Source organism: Prosopis cineraria, unplaced genomic scaffold (assembly GCF_029017545.1).
Source record: "Prosopis cineraria cultivar Desert tree isolate PC_DT_omini unplaced genomic scaffold, ASM2901754v1 PC3, whole genome shotgun sequence".
Lineage (NCBI taxonomy): Eukaryota > Viridiplantae > Streptophyta > Magnoliopsida > Fabales > Fabaceae > Prosopis > Prosopis cineraria.
In genome coordinates, this window is record NW_026555334.1 from 39,978,275 (window position 1) to 39,997,815 (window position 19,541).

Genomic DNA, 19,541 nt, shown 5'->3' on the forward strand with positions numbered 1-19,541 from the left:
TGTAAAAAGCATTGGGTAACTTGGCTCCCTGTACCGTTAGAAGAAGTACCACTGAATTTAACCTCAAAATCATGTACATATTTTTCTTTTCCCTTTTTTACACCAAAATTCATCATTTATTAGTGTCACACCGCAAAAATATGAAGGCTTTGCAAAATTTGCACAAGATTCATTATATGAACGTAAGAAAATAATGATCCACAATGCTTTATATATAATATCAAAGTACTCAGCGCTCCCCACCCCCCGCGCCCGAAAAATAAAAGTATCACGATTCTTTGCTGTCCCCACCTTACTTACCGTGCAATTATTAATCAACAATCAATTATCATCCGTCTAATTCGTCTTCATATTCAACTTTTCAACTTACTGCAGATCAATAGATGAAAAGTTCTCTCTCAAAACACATTGACACTTGACAGTAAAAATCTTTCACTGTTCTTAGTCAAATCTCCACCTTTCTGTGACTTGAAGATCCAACAAAAGCAATCGTACCGAGATGATAGGAAAACAAGAATTTATTATTAGCACAGCACAGTAAACAACTAAATACATCGGGCCAAAAAAACTAAATACTGAAAAATCATACGGTACGAATTCATGAGAAATCAAAAACTGCCACAGATATATGAATTCAAGTATCACAAACAAACACGTTTCTACATGAAATCAGAGTTACATGATAGAGGCAGTGATTAGCTTATATGCTCAATACTGGGCCCCAAAAAACGCTCTGCAAGCTCAAACACATACAACAGAAGTTAATATGAATGATTACGTATTTACATTCTACACAAGCAACCTTGCTGATTGTAATTGGTGTATGACATGGTAAATCTTCACCAACATTATGCAAGGTGAAAGCCCTTTTCCACTTCATAAAACCAAAATAAGAAACGAAAGAAAATACTTTTGACAAGTAAATTGAATACAAAAGAGAAGAAAGAAAATCAAAGGAAAAAATAATTGTGAGCTAAACTACAGTCAGAGCTTTGATCACCTCAGCTTTCAGTTTCAGCTAATCCAAGATCATACTGAAGCAGTGGCGCAAGTATGTACTCTACAGCTGATCTTTGCTTGGTAATTTCACTCATAATTGTTAATTTAGCAGACTCACATGCTTTTTTATTTGGGAAACCGAGAGTCCATATCCCATCTTTCACGTGATCAGATGGGTTGAGGTGCTTTCCATTCCCTTTGTTAGTATAGAACTCTGCATCAAACTCTCTTATTCGAAGACGCAACCATGAAGGGTGCTCCTCATCTATCTTAGGCTGTATCAAGGAGGAAATAAAAAATAATGAAAATTTGAAATGAACAGATGCATCGTACATGCTCAGAAGATATTGAATATGTACTCGCACAACATCCACAGATGAATGGCTACTTGATGGTTTTTTGTTGCTTGCCGTTTGATTTTCACAATTGAGATGGAGCAAAATTTATCAGTACGGTAAATGAGCCATTGAAGTTATCAAAAAGGAGTGTGCATGCGCGCACGTGTTTTCTTTGCGAAGCACCTCTTCAAGAATCACATAAAGATATGCAGGGCAATGCACAAGAGTATAAATTATTCCATCCTAAGCCTATCTGGTAACATCTAGAGTCATTTGGATAAGAAACGGAAGTTTACCAACCAAGAAAGAATGAAACGGTCAAAGGCATCTTCACACTATTAAATTTCTTAAATGATCTGCCAACATTGTATAAAGATATGATGACAACTACGTTTTGACCATTAGAAGTTTAAGATAACATAACATCTAACTTACATTCAACCCCGCCAATGGTGCAATTGCAATAACAACTCCACGATAACTGCGAAAAGGATGTTTCTCGGCAAGAAGCAACTTTCCAGTCATTCCACTTGCCACTGGTATCATGTATATATCCCTGATTTCAGAATTGGAAAAGGCAATTCTGCAGGGCGTACCAGATTCTGCAAAAGCCATGTAGGGTTAGATGACCAAGAAAAATGATGCCAGGGACAAGATAAAGTTTAATTAGATGAGGCCAACCTAAGGAAACATCTGATCCGAAGCTAGCATTTGAAACATCTGAAGAATGGATTGCTCCAGAATCATTGGTGGTAGGACTGCCCAGCAATAATGGATTCTCAACTAATACACCTTTGGAAATAAACGACTGCAGCTGGATATGGAGAATAAAAACCTGCACACTTAATTAATAAGATATGTACCCTTCTAGAACTTTGATGAGGATTAGATAACATGTTAATAGAAGCAATGAAATATTGGACCAACAAGAAGCCTTCAATTGAAATCAAAATAAAACAGCAAGAAAATTTTTCAGGAGGATTTTATTTTTATATAACAGTTAGCATAGGGCGAGGCAGGAACCAGGAATGATAAAGTACATCAAAGCTTTAATATATCTTTCACCAAAGTGCGGGAAGAAAAGAAAGTAACATGAACTTTATGAGGTTATGACATTTGAGTCACACCTGCAAATATCAAACCAAATAAATTCCATGCATTTGATCATGGGCTTCTCCACGTCTCATAACAGGTAAGCATAAAAAAAAAAAAAAAGACAGAGAAGAGAACATTTGTTAAAATTATTTTCGTTTGGCAGATCACTTGACCACTTTTGAATTTCACGAAAACAAGGCTCCGATTTTTCAATGTTATTGAATTGACTATCATTTGACAGCAAACATGCATAAAGCATCACTCGAAGATATAGCTTATGTTCATAGAGATAAGAAACAACCATATTGGCGATCCACAAGATGAATTTGAACTTCATATAAACTGACTAATCATCATAAACAAAATATCACAGCCAATCTGCATGACAACTGGAAAAATAAATAAATCACAACACCTTCACTGCATCAATCATCCCTTGCCAAGAAAAATATGAAGATGTTTCACCTGTCATAATATAAATTTATTTACTCTTTGAGAAGATAGAATAAAAATCAGTACTCTGAAGAAGATGCCATGAATTCATTCAAGATGAGAATACCATTAATTGATTGTTGGTGGAGAGCGAGCTCCAACATGAACAAAGAATCTTTATGCTGGGAAGATTCCTCAAGAACTGCATGCAATTTGAAGCATGAGCACAGAGAAACGAGTTCATGGAGTTGAATTCGAATTAGTTAGATGTAGGATAATTTTTACTGTTACAATTTTCATTTTCAAAGAATTTCATGTATGTATTTTTCAGCCAATTTTACCATGTTTTACTTTTAATCATTCCCCAAATAGTTCGCCAAATAAAAACATACTAGGTTCAGCTACAGAGTGAATCAGGTGAGAGGTACCTTTTTTACAACTTGCCCATTGACTTCTTAAAGCATTTGGAATATGATCAAACCAAATTCCATCAAGTTCTTTAAGAAAGCCTTCTCGGGACTGCTTGCAAGAAGTCTGTTGATGAAAACTAGAAAACATAAAACTTCAGAAACTTTGGATGCAATACAAATTGGTATTTCTGAAATGACAATGATGAAATTAATCTTTGCTTCCTATAGCTTGTAAACCAAAGCCAAAAAACAAAAAGGTGAATTTAATCATGTAGACATATCAAATTTTCCTTGGTCATACTTACAAATATATATATATATATATATATATGTATATGACACCAGCAAAATCCACTTATAATAGTAGTGTACAGAAACTAGCTGAATACCTACACTGAACAGGTGAAGATTATCACCATGAAGTCCCTCTCTGTGAATGCTAAGTAGCTTTAGAAAGCACCACCCTGTATGCCATAGTGCCATTGCAGAGAGGGATTGCTGAAAGGCTAACACCTTCAATAGAGCATTTAAAATCTGCAGATTTCAGAGGAATACAGATATTTTCATATCTTACTTAATATGGAAATCAAATTCAAAACCTAATAATGAAAAATAATTCGATCGAACTAGGGTTGATAGTAACGTTACATATACCTCAGGCATAAATTTAATGAAGATACCTCCATCAGCAGACTTAGAAGTTGATGTTGATGCATCATTAGTCTGACACTGAAACACAGAGAGAGGAGAGAGAGAAAAAATGTAATGCATTGAATTCTGGTTAAATAATGAATACATGTAAGCAAAAGGAAAGGTTCCAAAAGTAGAACATGTCATGCTAATCTCAAGGCAGCATTTAACTAACACCAAACATGCAAATACATTCCAGACCTTATATAACCCGATCACTGGAGCTAATGCACAATCAAGATCTGCAGTCAAAAGGTAGGTTTAACAAACTTAAAAATTACTCATATGAAGATTACTGCTAGGCTACAAGCATAGAATCAAATCATAGTACCTTTACTTTCTGACAAAATAAGCAATAAAAATACAGAACCTAGCAGCATGGGATAATGGTCAGAGAAAATATATGCAAGCATTCCATCCCTGCAGCAATAAAGATTTCATTAGAGAATATCTAGAAACTTTCATCCGATGAAACCCAAACATAAAACTACAGAAATTATATGAACACACTAGAACTGAAGAATTACTAACAAAAATAGAAGCAAACCACCAGAATGTCAGATTTGCCATTACACAGAAAACATGAAAATATGAAGAGAACCTCTAAATAATGTTATGCCTAGATGCGAGCTATCACCCGCACAAACTATACTGTAATTGTTCCACAAGGTAATCCTCATTCAGACCCTACAAACTCCTTCCAAAAGCCAACATGTGTCCCATCCTTGCTGTAAAGGTTAGTTTCACATTCCTCCATGCAGCCTCCATCTCCCTCATCCTGTTGATTATGTTTTTAATCATAAACTTTGGGAGGGGGGTCCATCACATTCACTGGCACAAACTATTGAGTTCTTCACGCACTTCCTCCTGATGTCAGGAGCTCCCTATGTTTGTAATTTGAAATGCCCTAAAAGACTTGCAAAGCCTTATCTAAATGAAACAAATTAAAATGGAGATCTGGCATTGGCATAAGAAAAGAAGACTGTTCAGACAAAAGAAATTCATGTTAAAATCAATGAATTACAAAAGAAGAAGAAAAGATAATGATCAATTTATGCTGAAAAGCCATGAGATAAGTCACTGCCGGCAACCTTTTACTGTCAACAAATTCTTCACTTATTCACAATACAAAGACAACAATGTAGTTAAAAAAAGAGATAAAATAATACTTTTTAACACTATGATAGAATCCGCTCATGAATTAGGCCAAAAGCAATGGTGAAAACTGAGAAAATACCAACCGTTTAAGATAAATATCCCCAGTGGAGCTGCTAACATTGAAACTGGACATGAAATCTACTATATGAGCATCATAGTTCCTGTCATTGCTCTCTGCTCCTTTGCACTCAGGAGCGCAACATATAACTCTTTTGACTTCATTCACATGCTTAGAAAAAGGATAAACATCGCTGGGTTCATGAGACGCATTCCCTTCATTCAGATGTCTCACATTTAAGGTCAAGAAAGGATAGAGGATAACCCCAGCCACATTATTGATTATACACTTTCCACCAACGACTTGAAGAAGAAGAGACAGGATATATAGAGATGTGATTGCAGATAGATTTGAGTCCTGGAGCACATAATGCGTTGCTTGAATGAGTACATCATATGGAAAGACTCTTTCCATATAAAGCAAGAACAATTGACATGCAAGAGTTCCATTAACATGAAATATTCACTTTTGTTGTCTACTACGGTTGTTTTGTTTTTAATTTCTCATTTACAATGTTGTAGGTAAGCTATCCACACCTTTTAAAAAATTTAAGCCCTATAGAACTCAACAGTAACATTTAGCACAATTAGGAATAGTATAAAACAGAGGGTAGCGACAAATAATGGAATTTTTAATTTGCAGGACATGTTGTAATAAATATTCAGCATCAAAAACATATGGTCTCACATTGTTCTCCTTTGAAGCCAGTAATGAGATTATTATTGGAAACACAAGTCCGTTGAGAAGATTTTCAGTAACAAGTCCACTCAAACAAGGCTCGCCAACACTAAGAATGTCTTTAAGGTAGTATAGATCATCCACAACTTTATCAGATTCAACAATCAGACTGTTTCTTCCCTTTTGAGCGTCCATCTCCCTGCTTCAATGCAGAACATTCATCTCTTCAGTTTCCCCTTGAGCACATACAAACAGTACGATGATTATCTTAAAAAAATTATAAACTAAACACTAGAAACATACCCTCTAGAATGGAGACAAGCGTCTAAATCAGAGCAAAGATCTCTTAGTCTGCAAACCAGGTCAGAGAAGTACTCTGAAACTGGAGGAGTTGTTATGAATTGAAACACCATGTCATCACTAACTGTAGAACCAAGATTGTGCCAATGTTAAAATTAAAAGTGTATTGCATAAACGCAAGCTTCTAGAGAAGAACAACAGTATACCATTGTAAATGTTGAGAGTTAATGCACGTATAGCAGTCTTAATCATTCTTTCCTCGTGATGAGCGAACCTAAGAGCCTCAATATACAAGGGAAAGGAAACAACAACATCCTGCAGTTGATAGAACATCACAGAAAAACCACACCAGGGTTTGGATGAATATTGAATTCTACTGTAAAAGCAAAAGGCAACAGTAAACTGAGCATGCTACCAATTTATTGCAAACTGATAGTTACAGAAAATTGGTGATTGTTTTCCCTGTTCACAACACAATTATTCATCATAAAACGCCTGAACTACATGATATTAAGTGGAGAACTATCTACCTCTAGTTTGACTGCAGCCTTAGTAAAAATAACATTATATTATCTCCTCTGATGAGATGCTTTATATACTGAAATAAAACCTTTAATGGTCCAAGCCAAAAAAAAAACCATCGCCTGATAAATGCAATGCAAAGAGCCCTAGGTCCCGTTCAAAAGTGAGAAAGTGACAAAGTTCATTAAACATACAGCAGCAAGACAATAAAATTATGATATTTAGCTTACCCCATGAACCTTCACAAGTAGGCAAAGTGTGTCTCTGTTTACCTTACTGCTAACAGCTCTGAATGAACAAGGCAACAAAAAGTTAGAAGAAGAGTAAAACAACGAGGAAAGAGAGAAACATAGGAAAGGATGAATAGATCAAAACCTTAGAAAAGATACGTAATATGGAGCTAGGTCTCCCCCATCAAAGATAAATGGATGTGAAATTATGTTGTTAATATAATCATTGCTGAAACAATAGTCTGCAACAAGTAAAGATGTCACACTAATTTTATATAAGTAACCGTCCTAATCCTGCTCTTGCAATTGAACACTTTCTAGATAATAATTCAAATGTGCAGAAACAGGTAAAACTTCAAATTTTAGGAGATTAGCCATGGATAACAATTAATTAAGCATCTTACAAATTGAATGTTCGCTATCCATATTTTGAATCAGTATGCTCAGATATTGAAGCAAAGGTGCCTCAATTTTTGAATTTTTACTGATCTTTAGTATACGAACGAATTCTGCTAGTACTTGGTGTTCCATGAAACATCTGAATAATTACAACCAGTCAGGAGTACTCAAATTTCATCAAGACAAAACAGAATCAGAAGATAAGAATGTCATGATGCATAAGGGATCATACTCAAAAATGAAAGGATCTTGTCTATCACCATAAGTGACTATCTCAACAATGGACTGTAGCAAATCCATCACTAGTTCCTGAAAGAAATGGCAGGCATAAGTACATGGCTTTTACCCCCTTCTATGATAAAGGGGTCCGGTAACTAATATAATTTCAATAAAATTAGGAATGGCATTGTTTTGGGGGTAAATGAACAGTGTGGATTAAAAGCGAATTAAGTTACCATGTTATGTTTGTTTACAACTTTAATCCGCCGCAATTCATTGATGACAGATCTGTAAACTCAATAAGATCATACAGGTCATGAGTATAACAGAATGATCGGCAAAATTAATGTAAAAATATAAACAAGCAAACAATCTAGAAACAACATATCTAGGTACTTGGAATCTCAAAAATCATAACAGCATCTTCTTCTTCTTCTTCTTCTTCTTCTTTTGCTAAAACATAAGTCGTAAAAACTACTCCCTAACTTTTTTGACTGACCGCATCAAATAAAGCTGTTTATGACTCCTAGGATTGAATATTGGACAATATAGGCTGGGAATGAAAACTTCCAATATATTGTCGTCCTTACGAGTAAGACATTGTAAAGAACTGTAGGAAAATCAAATGTCCCTTATGTTTGTGTCAGAAATTTGCTCAATTGAGGAAATTACAACATTGGACTAATTCAGTGAATTCCTAAGACTTCAAAATTGGGCATTGCTACTCAAGGCCAAATATGATCAGTACGCCGTCGCAAGTCAAATTGGTTCGGAACAAGCATTCACAAGTAGGACTCTCAAAGCATGCACAGTTGAAACAAATGTGATAAACCTCAACATTTTACGAATCAGTGCATGTTGGCTCCACTATGGTATGGCCAATCCATGACCAAAAATTATAATGCTGGTTATTCGAGGCATTCAAAATCAATAATAGCGGAGCCTAAGATCACAACGAAATCCGATTTTCTTTCACTTTATCCATTCTCTGCGTCATCTCTTTCTTTTTTTTCTTTTTTTGAATAAAGGAGGCAGGCCGAAGCCTGAGGAGGGTTCAACAATTAATCAAAGCTTAACCAAAACTAAACAACCCATTGCTTGTCCGCAAGGATTAAAATTGCAATTTACAGGCAGCTAAAGTTTAAATCAAACCCTAAAGAAGGTGAAGTACATTGGAAGAAAGAAAAGAGAGAAGGGGGGGAAAAGGAAAGGAACACTTACTTGAAGTGCTCAATGGAGAAGCGATCAATAGATCGCCAGAAGGTATGCCACATGGTGATAAAGGAGATCGGCGAAGGCGGTAATCGAAGTTTTGCATTGCAATGTAAATGAATGGTGGCACCCAAAAGCCAAAACACACTGCTTTGGCCGTTTGGTAGCCTGCTCTTGCAGTAAACCCCTCACTCAACAACCTTTCAACCTTTTCCGATATCAAGTCAACCGTTTTATTTCTTGACCTCTTCACAATCACTGTTTTCCTGAACAAAAAAAGAATGGAAAACGCAACTGGTGATGACTCCTAACTAAAAACTTTTGAGCAATCTGAACTGGGTAGCGATCAATCATTACTGCCTGGCATAAATAAAAAAAAAAAAAAAAAACATTACCGACACACGAAAGTGAGAAACTACGGTGACCCGGAAAGGAAATAATAGAACACGGGGGAAGATCTACAGTGTCTATTTGTCTTTACCATTATTGCTTTTATTTTATTATACTTCTTACGTGACAATAATATCATGATATTTTTTATATTTTTTAGTATTAATTAAATATATAAATATAATGACATGCTTATTATTTTTAATTATATTAGACGTAATTATTTTGTTTTGTTTTCAATATTTTACTTTTCATATCTAACAATTTTCTCGAGTCCATTGCTTCAAAACATTATAAATACATAAGGAAAAAACTCTACTAATAACATATATTATTTCTCCCAAGACACGAAAGGTAAAAAGTATAAATCTCTCCTAATTAAATTAATACAAATATAAGGGTTGTGATTCAAATACATAACCATGATAAAAACTCTTAACACTCATAACAAGTTTATTTAGTAGACTTTTTATATTTTTATCATCAATAGTATTAATATTGTGTAAAATAAAAATAAAAATTTTGAATATCTCCCCATAACACGTGAACATTTTTTCCCCCCACGCACGCTTAAATTTTGTTAGTTGAATGCAAATATATTCACATTTAAAAAAGGGGGGGTCCCAGGTATGCAAAAAATGAGTAACGACTAACGGGTGCCCAGGAACGCAAATGTACTCACTCCTGGCTTTTTTTTTTTTTTTTTTTAACAACCAGGAGCCCAGGACCATGTAATTACTACACCCAAGGAATGACTAATATGTCAAAAAAATGAGCCAATAGAATGAGATGGGTATGGAACATAAACCTTTTTTTCACCTGAGGACAAGCCTAAGATTAAAATGAGGCAGATATGAATATAATATTGGGGCGTGCCTACGCTTCAAAAAATAAAAAGTAATAACTTCAATTTTAAAATTCACCCTCTGCCAAACAAATGTTGAAAAATCGAGTGTTGCGAGAAAATTGAAAAGAAAAAGATGGCCAAAGTTCGTTCAAGCACTAAAATTAAATTTTCATGTTAATATAGGTTAGTCAATCGAGGTATTTTAAATTACGTTTGCATTTAAAAAAATTGTTCAGTCAACAGAAATCATCATTATATATAATAAAGCATAATGGATTAGCAATATAAATTCACCTGAAAATTAATTTCTTGATATGTAAAATAAATTTGATGTTCCCGCATGTTAAATAAAATTACGTGATCGGGGGACTTTATTTATTTAAAAAAAAAAAAAAAGATACACTCACACGCAGTGATTGTGGGCTCTATCTTGGAAAAGAGTCACGAAGTGACAAGTCCCATTTGCATTAAACTGGCAGGGCTGAAATGGGCGAGCCCACTCTTCCTCCACATCAATTATTAGTCCTCCTGCATACTATTTTTCTCCCCACCAAACAAGCATTAATAACCTTTTAAGTTTTAGAAAATAAAACGCAATGCTCATATATGTTAGAATGTATATAAGATCCCGTCTCACCAAAAAAAAAAAGAAAAAAAGCAGAAGTCTAAGCTCTAAATGCTGAAATTTTTCACAAAAAACGTTGAAATTGATTTTCCCTAAAATTCCAGTATTGTATCCAACTATCATCACAGATGGACAGCTAATCCAGTGTGGACCACCGAGATTATTAATCAGCTTACATGAATGATGTGGATCATTTGGTCCCAATACACTCATCCAAGTAGACGTCAGCAAATTCGTCCTGTCACAGGGTTCCAAATCAATTACTTCCATTGGAAAGTCGTCTCCTTTTTAATTCGTTCAAACTCGAAGAAGACGGGCATACTAATCTTAAAAGGAGCATAGTACGTGGAAACCGTACTATTGATCCATTACATGACCAGAGATGGAATTAACGGAACTCTTGCTGAGGAAAAAGTGGAAACGCATGAGGACAAAGAGACGGATGAAATCAAGTCTCGTAATGTTTCTTTGGAGTATCCTCACTTGCATACATGGGTGCATCATGCACGAGAAATCAACAATTTGTCTGTCTTTCATCTGACATTTGTATATTTCTCTATACATTCCGCTTGTTAACTTTATTTTTAAGGTTTAATCCTGGTACAGAAATAGTAGCTAGCCCCCAAGCAATTTTTTTTTTTTTTTTGGTACGGGAACTGCCTCAAGTGCACGGGGAAAGGGAACCACATAACTGTTATTGAACTTTACCTGCAGATTTCATGCGAGTGTTCTTACGCCCGCATGAAAGCGTCCGGTCAAATAATCAGTAGCTTTAAGTCTGAACTTTTAGCATGCGCGAGTGTGGAAACCTCGTCCTTTTAATTTCCGATCCTAACATTAAAATGCATGATTTCTGACAATTTCTTCATACGGGATGGGGTTTGTAGTTTTCAAATATTATATTCAAGGTGCCATAGATATTATTGCAACTTCTTATTGCAGTGACAAAATGATGTGATTCCTTTTTTGCGTTCTTTCTTCAGGGCAGAGTCTGCAAATTAACTATTGCCTGTGGGCTCTCTGTTTTGCCAAGCATTCCCCTTGTGAACGTTATCAGTAGCGTGTGGCTAACCTGCCTTGATTTCTTTGTATGTCATGATTGACCGAACCCACCCAATATTGTATGATGAACTTGGCAGAAAGAAAAGACACTGGAAGAAGGGAATGAATAGATATTGAGCAATCCAACTGATTGAAACATCACAGTATGGCTTTACAAAATGTCGTGCTGGTAGGACGCACCATTAGGCACGCCCACATAAACTTTGTTGACTAATTAAACTTAATAAATTAATTAAATGAAAATGGAGAAGACACGTATGGCTAATGAAAATCCACATATGCCATGGTATAAAGTTGTGGAGAAAAATGGGTGTGGGTTAGAATGCCATAGTCCCTACCACCAATAACAAATGGTTTTCCATAACCGTTGCATGTAGCCTTCTCTTTTCCATCTACTAGACTAATTTTAGTATAATACTTCCATATTTCAGATGTGCAAGCTTTTGTTTTAGCTTTTTTATTTGAATTATGTCGCACAAAAGAGTCAAACTCAATAGTTGTTGGTTTTTCCACATTAGCTTGATATCCGTAACACCAGCATAAGCCATCCTACAACATATGATTAATTTATCTAAAGTAAATAGAGGCTGAAATAACTAACCAAACAACTCAAATTTATATGGATGTTGGCACAAATAATGATATTACATACCATTAAAATTTCAAAGAGAAAATACAATTATAAAAGAATAAATAATATGTGAATGCAGAATTATTATTTTTAGAAGCAGTGATTTCTCCCCTTAAAACGAGTGCTTGCAAGAATGTATAGGGGCTACTTCCAGTGAAGTTAAATGCCAATTGTTAAATGAGGTGTAAGGATAAACATGATATGATTTTTAAGGAAATTCCTTAATGGAGATAAAGAGGACGAGTGAGACTTATCCACATGGGTGAAATAACATCCAAGCAAAAGTCAAATGTGAAAATTATACCACCAATAGCAAGAGAATATTGTTCAGAAAGCAATTCTTAGATGAGCAAATTCTCTCTTGCCATATATAATTACAAATGGGATACCAAATAGTTTAGTTTAATTATTCATGTCACAATCACAATCAAAGACCAATAAAATTAGAATATGATCTATGTAGAAGAGGGCATGAAGAGTGAAGATTCTTTTCTATCCAACTCAAGTATGATATGATGATAACTGGTCATAAAAAAGCAGTTGAACTATATGTTATGCTAGATTTTGTTGCTGAGGAATAGAAATTAATGCAAAAGGGTGAGTTAGATATGGGATTGACCCTCTTTATCTTCATGTTCTGTCTTTCCCCGGTCTTCAAACTCAAACCCTCATTTTTTTTCACATTTAATTGCTCTATTTGGTTAATAGGGTATGAAAATTCTTCTTAGGTTATCACCTCACCAACATTCTATGCATTTTACCTTGAGCACGAGCAAGATAGTGAGCAAAAGATTCAATTAATGAGGAGCTCGAGTAAAAGAGCTGAGCCAAGGGTAGATTGAGAGATTCCGAACTCTGAATTGAGCTAAGGCAAGCAAATTGACAAGAGCGACGACCAAAGTAAAGAGCTGAATGAGTGACTTGCTAAACAACTGGGTTTCCTTAACGAGCAGATTATGCAGTAGAGATTGAAGAACTAAATGAGCGAGCAAGATGCAAGAAGGAAGCGAGCACCAAGCACTAGCAAGAAGTCGATAACCAAGAAGTCAAGCGAGTGAGCGACAACGATAGTTAGGACTAAGGTACTAAGCAATAGAGTGATCCAGGGTTTGCATTTCTCTTTTATCTTTTTTTTTAAATAATAATAAGCATGCTAACCTACCAACCTCGGGTCTAGGTCTAAGTTATGCAGTGTAGGCCTAACCTGACCCGCATTTGAATGAATCCATTTTTAGAAACCTAACCCACTATAATTTTATAGTTTGCCAAGTTGAGCTTGCAGATTTAACTTATATTACCAACTTTACTAATTAAACTTAAATTCAAGATGCCTAATATTTCTATATTTTATATTTCATGCTGTCGATTATAATCCAAGGTAATATTTAGCTTACAATTTGTTTCTAAATTTAAGGCCGATTCTAGTTCTATGGGTGCAAACAACCGAAAAATGTGCCACTGGACAAAGCATAAAAAACAAAAGCTCCACTTCTATCTCCACTCCCCCCAAAAGCGAACTTTTCTAAATATCATCATATGGAAAAGGAACAGACCCTATTCAGAAAGGAAGATGGGCGGTAAAGATCAAATGGTTACATCTGTAAACCCTTGCTTCTTTAAAAGGAAATTAAAGCTACACACAACAGGATCACATGAAAATCACAGCAGAAATCAACAATGATGCCTTGTCAATAGCACCTAACATGTGTCAACTAACAATAGCATTAGTGTTTTGAATTATTTTCTTTTGTGAATAAGAATCATTAAGCTTCCAGCCATCCACACACGCTACAAAACGACAGTCAATAGTGCATTTATTAAATTGACTTCAAGGTTCATAAAATCAATGACTTTGGCCTACTCCATGATCCCTCATTAAAAATAAATAAATATTACACCTGCTACCTGTCACAAACTCTCACTTTCAATCCCCGGTGACGTTGGCACCACCGTACACGACCATCATACCCACTGTGATTGTTCATAGGCTACCATGGTTGAGCCTTAGCTTCCATCTCCTAAGTACTCTTGTTGCAACTTTGAGGCCGAAAGCCGAGCATGTCATTTTCCAAGTCATATTCCACATGAAAATCTTGCTACTGGTAATTACCCAGAATGATCGCCGACCCACCGGCCACTTCCGAACTGGTGACATTGTCTGAGACAATGGTCAAGCATGCAGCACCTGACTTACCAACAAGGGAGATATAGTTCTTCAAAGGCAATACCATTTTTGCACCCCCTTTGAATTGAAAAGCTAATTTTGGGAAAGATGCTGATTTCTTGCCAAAAATAACATAATATGGTGTCAGGCCAGATTGGGCTTCCACGTCCCTGGCCCTGCTATAATTACCTAAACTCCTATGCCACCAAATCAAAAAAGGGCCTTTCCATAAATGTGAAGGTGGAGCTAGAGTCTACTATGGAGCCTCCAATTCCTTAGAAATCTGGCCGCATGTACTTGTGAGGAATTTTGACTTGCTTGCCTCCCACAATGACTTTTCAAAGGGTTATATAGTAATACTTATGGAACACGAAATTGTTCACTGTAGGGTTTGGTTAAAACGGTGCATAGCTAAAACCTTAGTCTTGGCTTTGGAGGAGGCACTGTGCAGGATGAGTTTGCTGCTTTTCGAGGAGTCGTCAAACCTGTGAGATAGTAAGCAATAGGAGAACCTGGTCAGACCCATCTGAGAAGGCAGAGATTCTGGTCCACAATCAAATCCGACGATCCCAGAGGGCTGGCGTGTTGATAAGATGGAGCACTCAACTAGAAAATCGAGAATGACTTTTTCAGGGAAGTCTAGATTTTCTGAGAGTAAGAAGCCAACTGTTGACCCCAAACCATACTGAATTATGTAAGCAGGGTAAATCTGGGAGCAATTTCAGGCATTGGGTTTGTAGCCTTAGCATCGAGATTGAACGTCAAAGCTTAATATCCAACTACATTTTGGGTTTTGGCAACCAACAATCTTGGAAGAAGATGAATTCTTGGGAATGAACTTGGGGATTTTGGTGGGGTCGATTTTAGGAAAGGAACATTTAGAACAGAGGTAGCAAGACGTGCAGGGGAGCTAGACCAGGCTGCTTTTGGTGTCCAAAACGAAGGGAAATGTTTGGGGTGGGGTTCCAAAGTTAAGGTTAATGGAGTATCCACCATAGCTCTTGGGATACGCTTGCGTTTTGATAAGGGGAGGTTTAGAATTGAAGCTGTGGTACTTGAGGTGGTGGACTATGGTTCGAGTAGCAGAGGGGAGTACTTTGAGGGTCTCCAATAGATCCAAAGATGGCTGTGTGATGGATAAGGGGGAGAGGGAAATGGTAATGGTATTGGGTGTAGATGATGAAGATGAAGTAAAGGGGATGATAAAGAAGAGATAGAAAAAACAGAGAATGTGCGGAGAGGCCATTGAACAACTTGCTAGAGAGTGCGCAAGGATAGTAGATGAAGAATTTTTACGATTTTGCTGCGCTTCCCTATTTTATTATTTGTATAGCAGCTACCATTTTTTTAAAAATGCAAAATGGAAATGATAGTTTACCATTTTTATGTACAGAAAAGCATGGGTAATGGTAATAGTCAAAAAGCGGAAAGGTGGACAAGACGTGCGTCTTCTTCTACCAAATCACATGAGCATAAACCTTGTAATAGCTGTTGTCTGGTGATAAAACCCAATCCGCGACGACACACATCCCCGACCTCATCGTGTAACATAAATCTTGGCCCTTTTCTCGTTTCTTGTTGCATGTAAATACTGGTAATATTACATCTCTAGTTTCATTCATGTTTTTTTACCTGAATTTTATCCTGGTCAAAAGCAATTGTAATAATTACTTTTGTTCGAGATATCCAGTCCAATTTCTATCCCACTAGTCGTTTGGCCAAATATTACGACGTGCCCCCGGATCACTAATCACTACTTGTGCTTAGTTTGTCGTGTCTGTGCGACACAGTTGTGAATCAAAGCTTCCAGCCTTCCACCGCCATTTTGTACGTAATTCAAGCTTCATTTTTTTATTATTTATAATTTACCTTTTCTTGGGTTCGCATAATGATGATGCGTCGTCGTCGTGGTGTCGTAAATGCAAAAGAGCAAAAACAAAAACAAAAAAAAACAAAAACAAAAAACAAAATAAAACAAAATAGAAATCAGGAGCGTGCATCTAATGGGTGGTTCGTAATGCCAACTCTCTTATCGAGCATCATCGTCGCCTTCTAACGATATAGTTTGAAATTTCTCTTCTCTTCAGAAGAATACATTTTTAAAATTGTCGAGCTATGAAGTACTATTAAGCATTTGAGCGTAGGACAGTCAATTAAGGTTGAGTCCGTCCGGCTACCCTTTTTAAAACTGAAAAAAATTCAAGGTTAAACCCTTATTTTAAGATATAAAATGATAAATTAAATTTAAAAAGGTTGGCCTTTTTAAACTCAACTAAAAAAGTTGGCTTTTCAAGCTGTTTTATATTTTTTTAAAAATCAATATGAAAAAAATAAACACCACATTAAAAGCAAACCCTAGACACTGATAAGGCTCCATGAGGAGAATGATCAAATTATATTGATATTAATAATAATAAAAATAATCAACATTTAACTAATGATGCTAACAAAGTCTAATCATTACAAGTGTTGATTTTGAGATATTGCTATTCTTTTATTGGACTTAAATTTGTTATTTCATGAATTGATTTAATTTTTTTTCCTAAAATTAAGGTTATGTGTAATAATTTTTTGGTAATTTTAAATATATATTTTTATATTTTAATTTGAAAAATAAAAAAAATAAAGCATAAGAGTCAAGCTTGAAGGTCCTGTTTAAATTAGGGTTTGAGTTTTTAAAATTATATTTTTTTTAAAGTAACTAAACTTGAGAGCCTAATCTTAATAAGCCATGTAAAAAAAGGAGTTCGCGCTCAGGCAGCCCTTTAAAATCTATTATCTTATTATTATTTTAAAAATTTTCATGAAACGTGCATTTGATTAGTTTGAAGAAGGACCTTGCTACTAGACCTTAATAGTGATCTCTTTATAGTACTATTATCATTTTAAGTTTGTTCAATTGGTATTTTTGAGGTGTGGTGGATTTTGATCTTAAGATTAATTGTGTGAGTCTTGAAACTTAATCCTTAATCTTGGCTTGCTTAAAATTTCAAGCTTGCTTTTCATTTCCTTTACATTCTATTTTTAAATGATGATGAGTAAGATTTAGATTTATATTGATGAATATTTTAATTTTCATATTCAATTTAGACTTTTAAATCTTTATTGATTTTATTGTAAGACTTTAATTTATTTTATATTGGATTTTTTTTTAAAAAAAGGAGAGTTTATAGGCTTAGCCTTGAGTCTCGTTGGTGAGGGTCAAGCCTTAAATTTTGATCAAATTTTGAATAATTGAATTTTATGATCTGAATCCTTAAAAGTTGGACCCACCTAAATTTTCATCTTTATTAAGAGCCAAGACCGAGCGGTGCAAAATAGACCCTTCTCAGCCCATTTAAATTATGACCTTTGAAGAGCCAACTCTAACTGACAACACTATTTTAACGTATTGCTAACCAATGAAACATAGTATTCGTATGGCAAAAAAAAAAGTATACATTTCAGTAATATGCACTTATAGCGTGCGGGACTCAAATAACTTTTATTTTTCACTCAAATATAGCGTGTGGGATTGAAATACACATTTCGATAATATACTTCGTCCTTTAAGCATGTGGTGGGAGGTTCGATTCCTCACTCATGCAAATGGAGAGCACTCTATGACCAACCATTTGTCCCTTTGTGGGAGACCCCGCGGTGAATGGATTAGTCACCGCTATCGACGGTGGATGCCTTGAACAATCGAAAAAAAAAATTCTTTTTCAAGATATTAATAAAACTAACGCTCTCTTGATTGTTAACTGAAACTTTACTTTTATTATTGTTTGAGATAATATATGAGAATTGTTTTTAATCATTGACATTATTTTTATAATATTTGGATTCTGTATATCAAACAAGTCTGATAAAATTAGTCAACAACACGAGTGAGGGAGAAGAAGATCCTCAAGTGCTGTCCTATGTTCTGGATAATTTAATTTTTAATTATTTCAATTCATTGTAATTGAAAAGGACGAGTTAAAATTCAAAATCTATTCCCCCCCAATGTGTACGAGAAAAAAAAAGAATAAAAGTTAAGGACTATTTGAAATTGTTTTTATTTTACTATTTTGAAAACTAATGTTTTATAAAAACATGTTTTGAGAACAAAAAATAATAAAAATAAATATTTTTTTATTCTCTCTTATTCTTCAGAATAATAATCCCAGAACACCTGAAAGTTATTTTTATTTTTCTATTCTCCAAAAGAATATTTTATTTTTTTTATTTTCTAAAACATATTTTGAAAACACATTACCAAACAGATTTTTTTATTCTTTTATTCTAGAGAATAGAAAACTATTCCCAAAACAGGTTGCCAAACAGGTCCTGAAAATTCTATTTTGAGTATGCATGTTCGTTTAGAATAAACAAAGTTGATAATAATTAAAAAATAATGAATAAAAATTGAGGATGTCAAACTTGACATAAGTTTGTTTTTGTTTTTTTTAAGCCATGAAATGCTTTCATACACAAAGAACGAAAGATCCAAAGTAGTGGACTATTGGGCCTAGGGGCCTTTTGAGTGTGTCCAATTCTGACGAGGGACCAAATCAAAAGACAATACTCATGGACCTCGACATCCATAAACCCTGCTGAACAATGTGCTCTTCATCCCAATTCCCAAACCTGCGTCGTAGGATATAGTAACATAAACACGTTCTTGCATTTGCATTGCAGCCTTGTCACCCGGTGGCCGTTAGCAGTTAGTGGTGGTGCCCGACTTTAGAGTCTTCGACAACATTGTGCAACGACCACTCGGTCCAGTATTGGTTTCGATTGTGGTGTGTCGTTATTTCGCTGAAGAGGTAATACTAGGAGTATCTTAACAAATTTTGTTGTATACATTTAAGGTTGACGTTACGGCATCCCCATGAGATATAGTATTTTTTTGCCAGAGAGAGATATAATATTGGCCATACTGTTCGAAATAACAGACATCTTTTAATCGTAATCTGCTCTGGTTATGCTGTCAATTATGAATATCGTCTCCCCCTCAATATACAGGGGGGTAATTTTTTTCTTTTTTGAAACGCAATTATTATTATACTCCACCAATAATAGAGTTTATTTTTTTAATACAAAGTTATGGATAAAAAT

General features: G+C 35.2%; 1 protein-coding gene and 1 pseudogene across 4 annotated transcripts; both read right to left on the reverse strand.

The window, feature by feature from the left end:
- Positions 1–597: 597 nt before the first annotated feature.
- On the reverse strand, positions 598–9,070 carry LOC129305925 (protein TRANSPARENT TESTA 9-like). 4 transcript variants are annotated; one of them, XM_054946141.1, is made up of 20 exons: positions 8,750–9,070; positions 7,765–7,816; positions 7,542–7,618; positions 7,315–7,448; positions 7,056–7,152; positions 6,911–6,968; positions 6,365–6,473; positions 6,162–6,240; positions 5,868–6,057; positions 5,206–5,537; positions 4,296–4,384; positions 4,166–4,206; positions 3,929–4,003; positions 3,668–3,808; positions 3,293–3,398; positions 2,992–3,066; positions 2,848–2,897; positions 2,019–2,172; positions 1,773–1,939; positions 598–1,274 (listed from the first exon to the last, which is right to left on the reverse strand). In XM_054946141.1, exons 1-20 carry the CDS (start codon positions 8,800–8,802, stop codon positions 1,002–1,004), a joined length of 2,352 nt encoding a protein of 783 aa, XP_054802116.1. In that variant the 5' UTR covers positions 8,803–9,070; the 3' UTR covers positions 598–1,001. The 4 variants fall into 4 exon arrangements, with proteins under 4 accessions (XP_054802116.1, XP_054802115.1, XP_054802114.1 ...); XM_054946140.1 differs by having other exon boundaries at positions 5,868–6,060; XM_054946139.1 differs by having other exon boundaries at positions 6,162–6,282.
- A 5,023-nt stretch (positions 9,071–14,093) lies between these two features.
- Positions 14,094–15,705, reverse strand: LOC129305601 (probable aspartyl protease At4g16563; annotated as a pseudogene).
- Between the last annotated feature and the right edge of the window lie 3,836 nt (positions 15,706–19,541).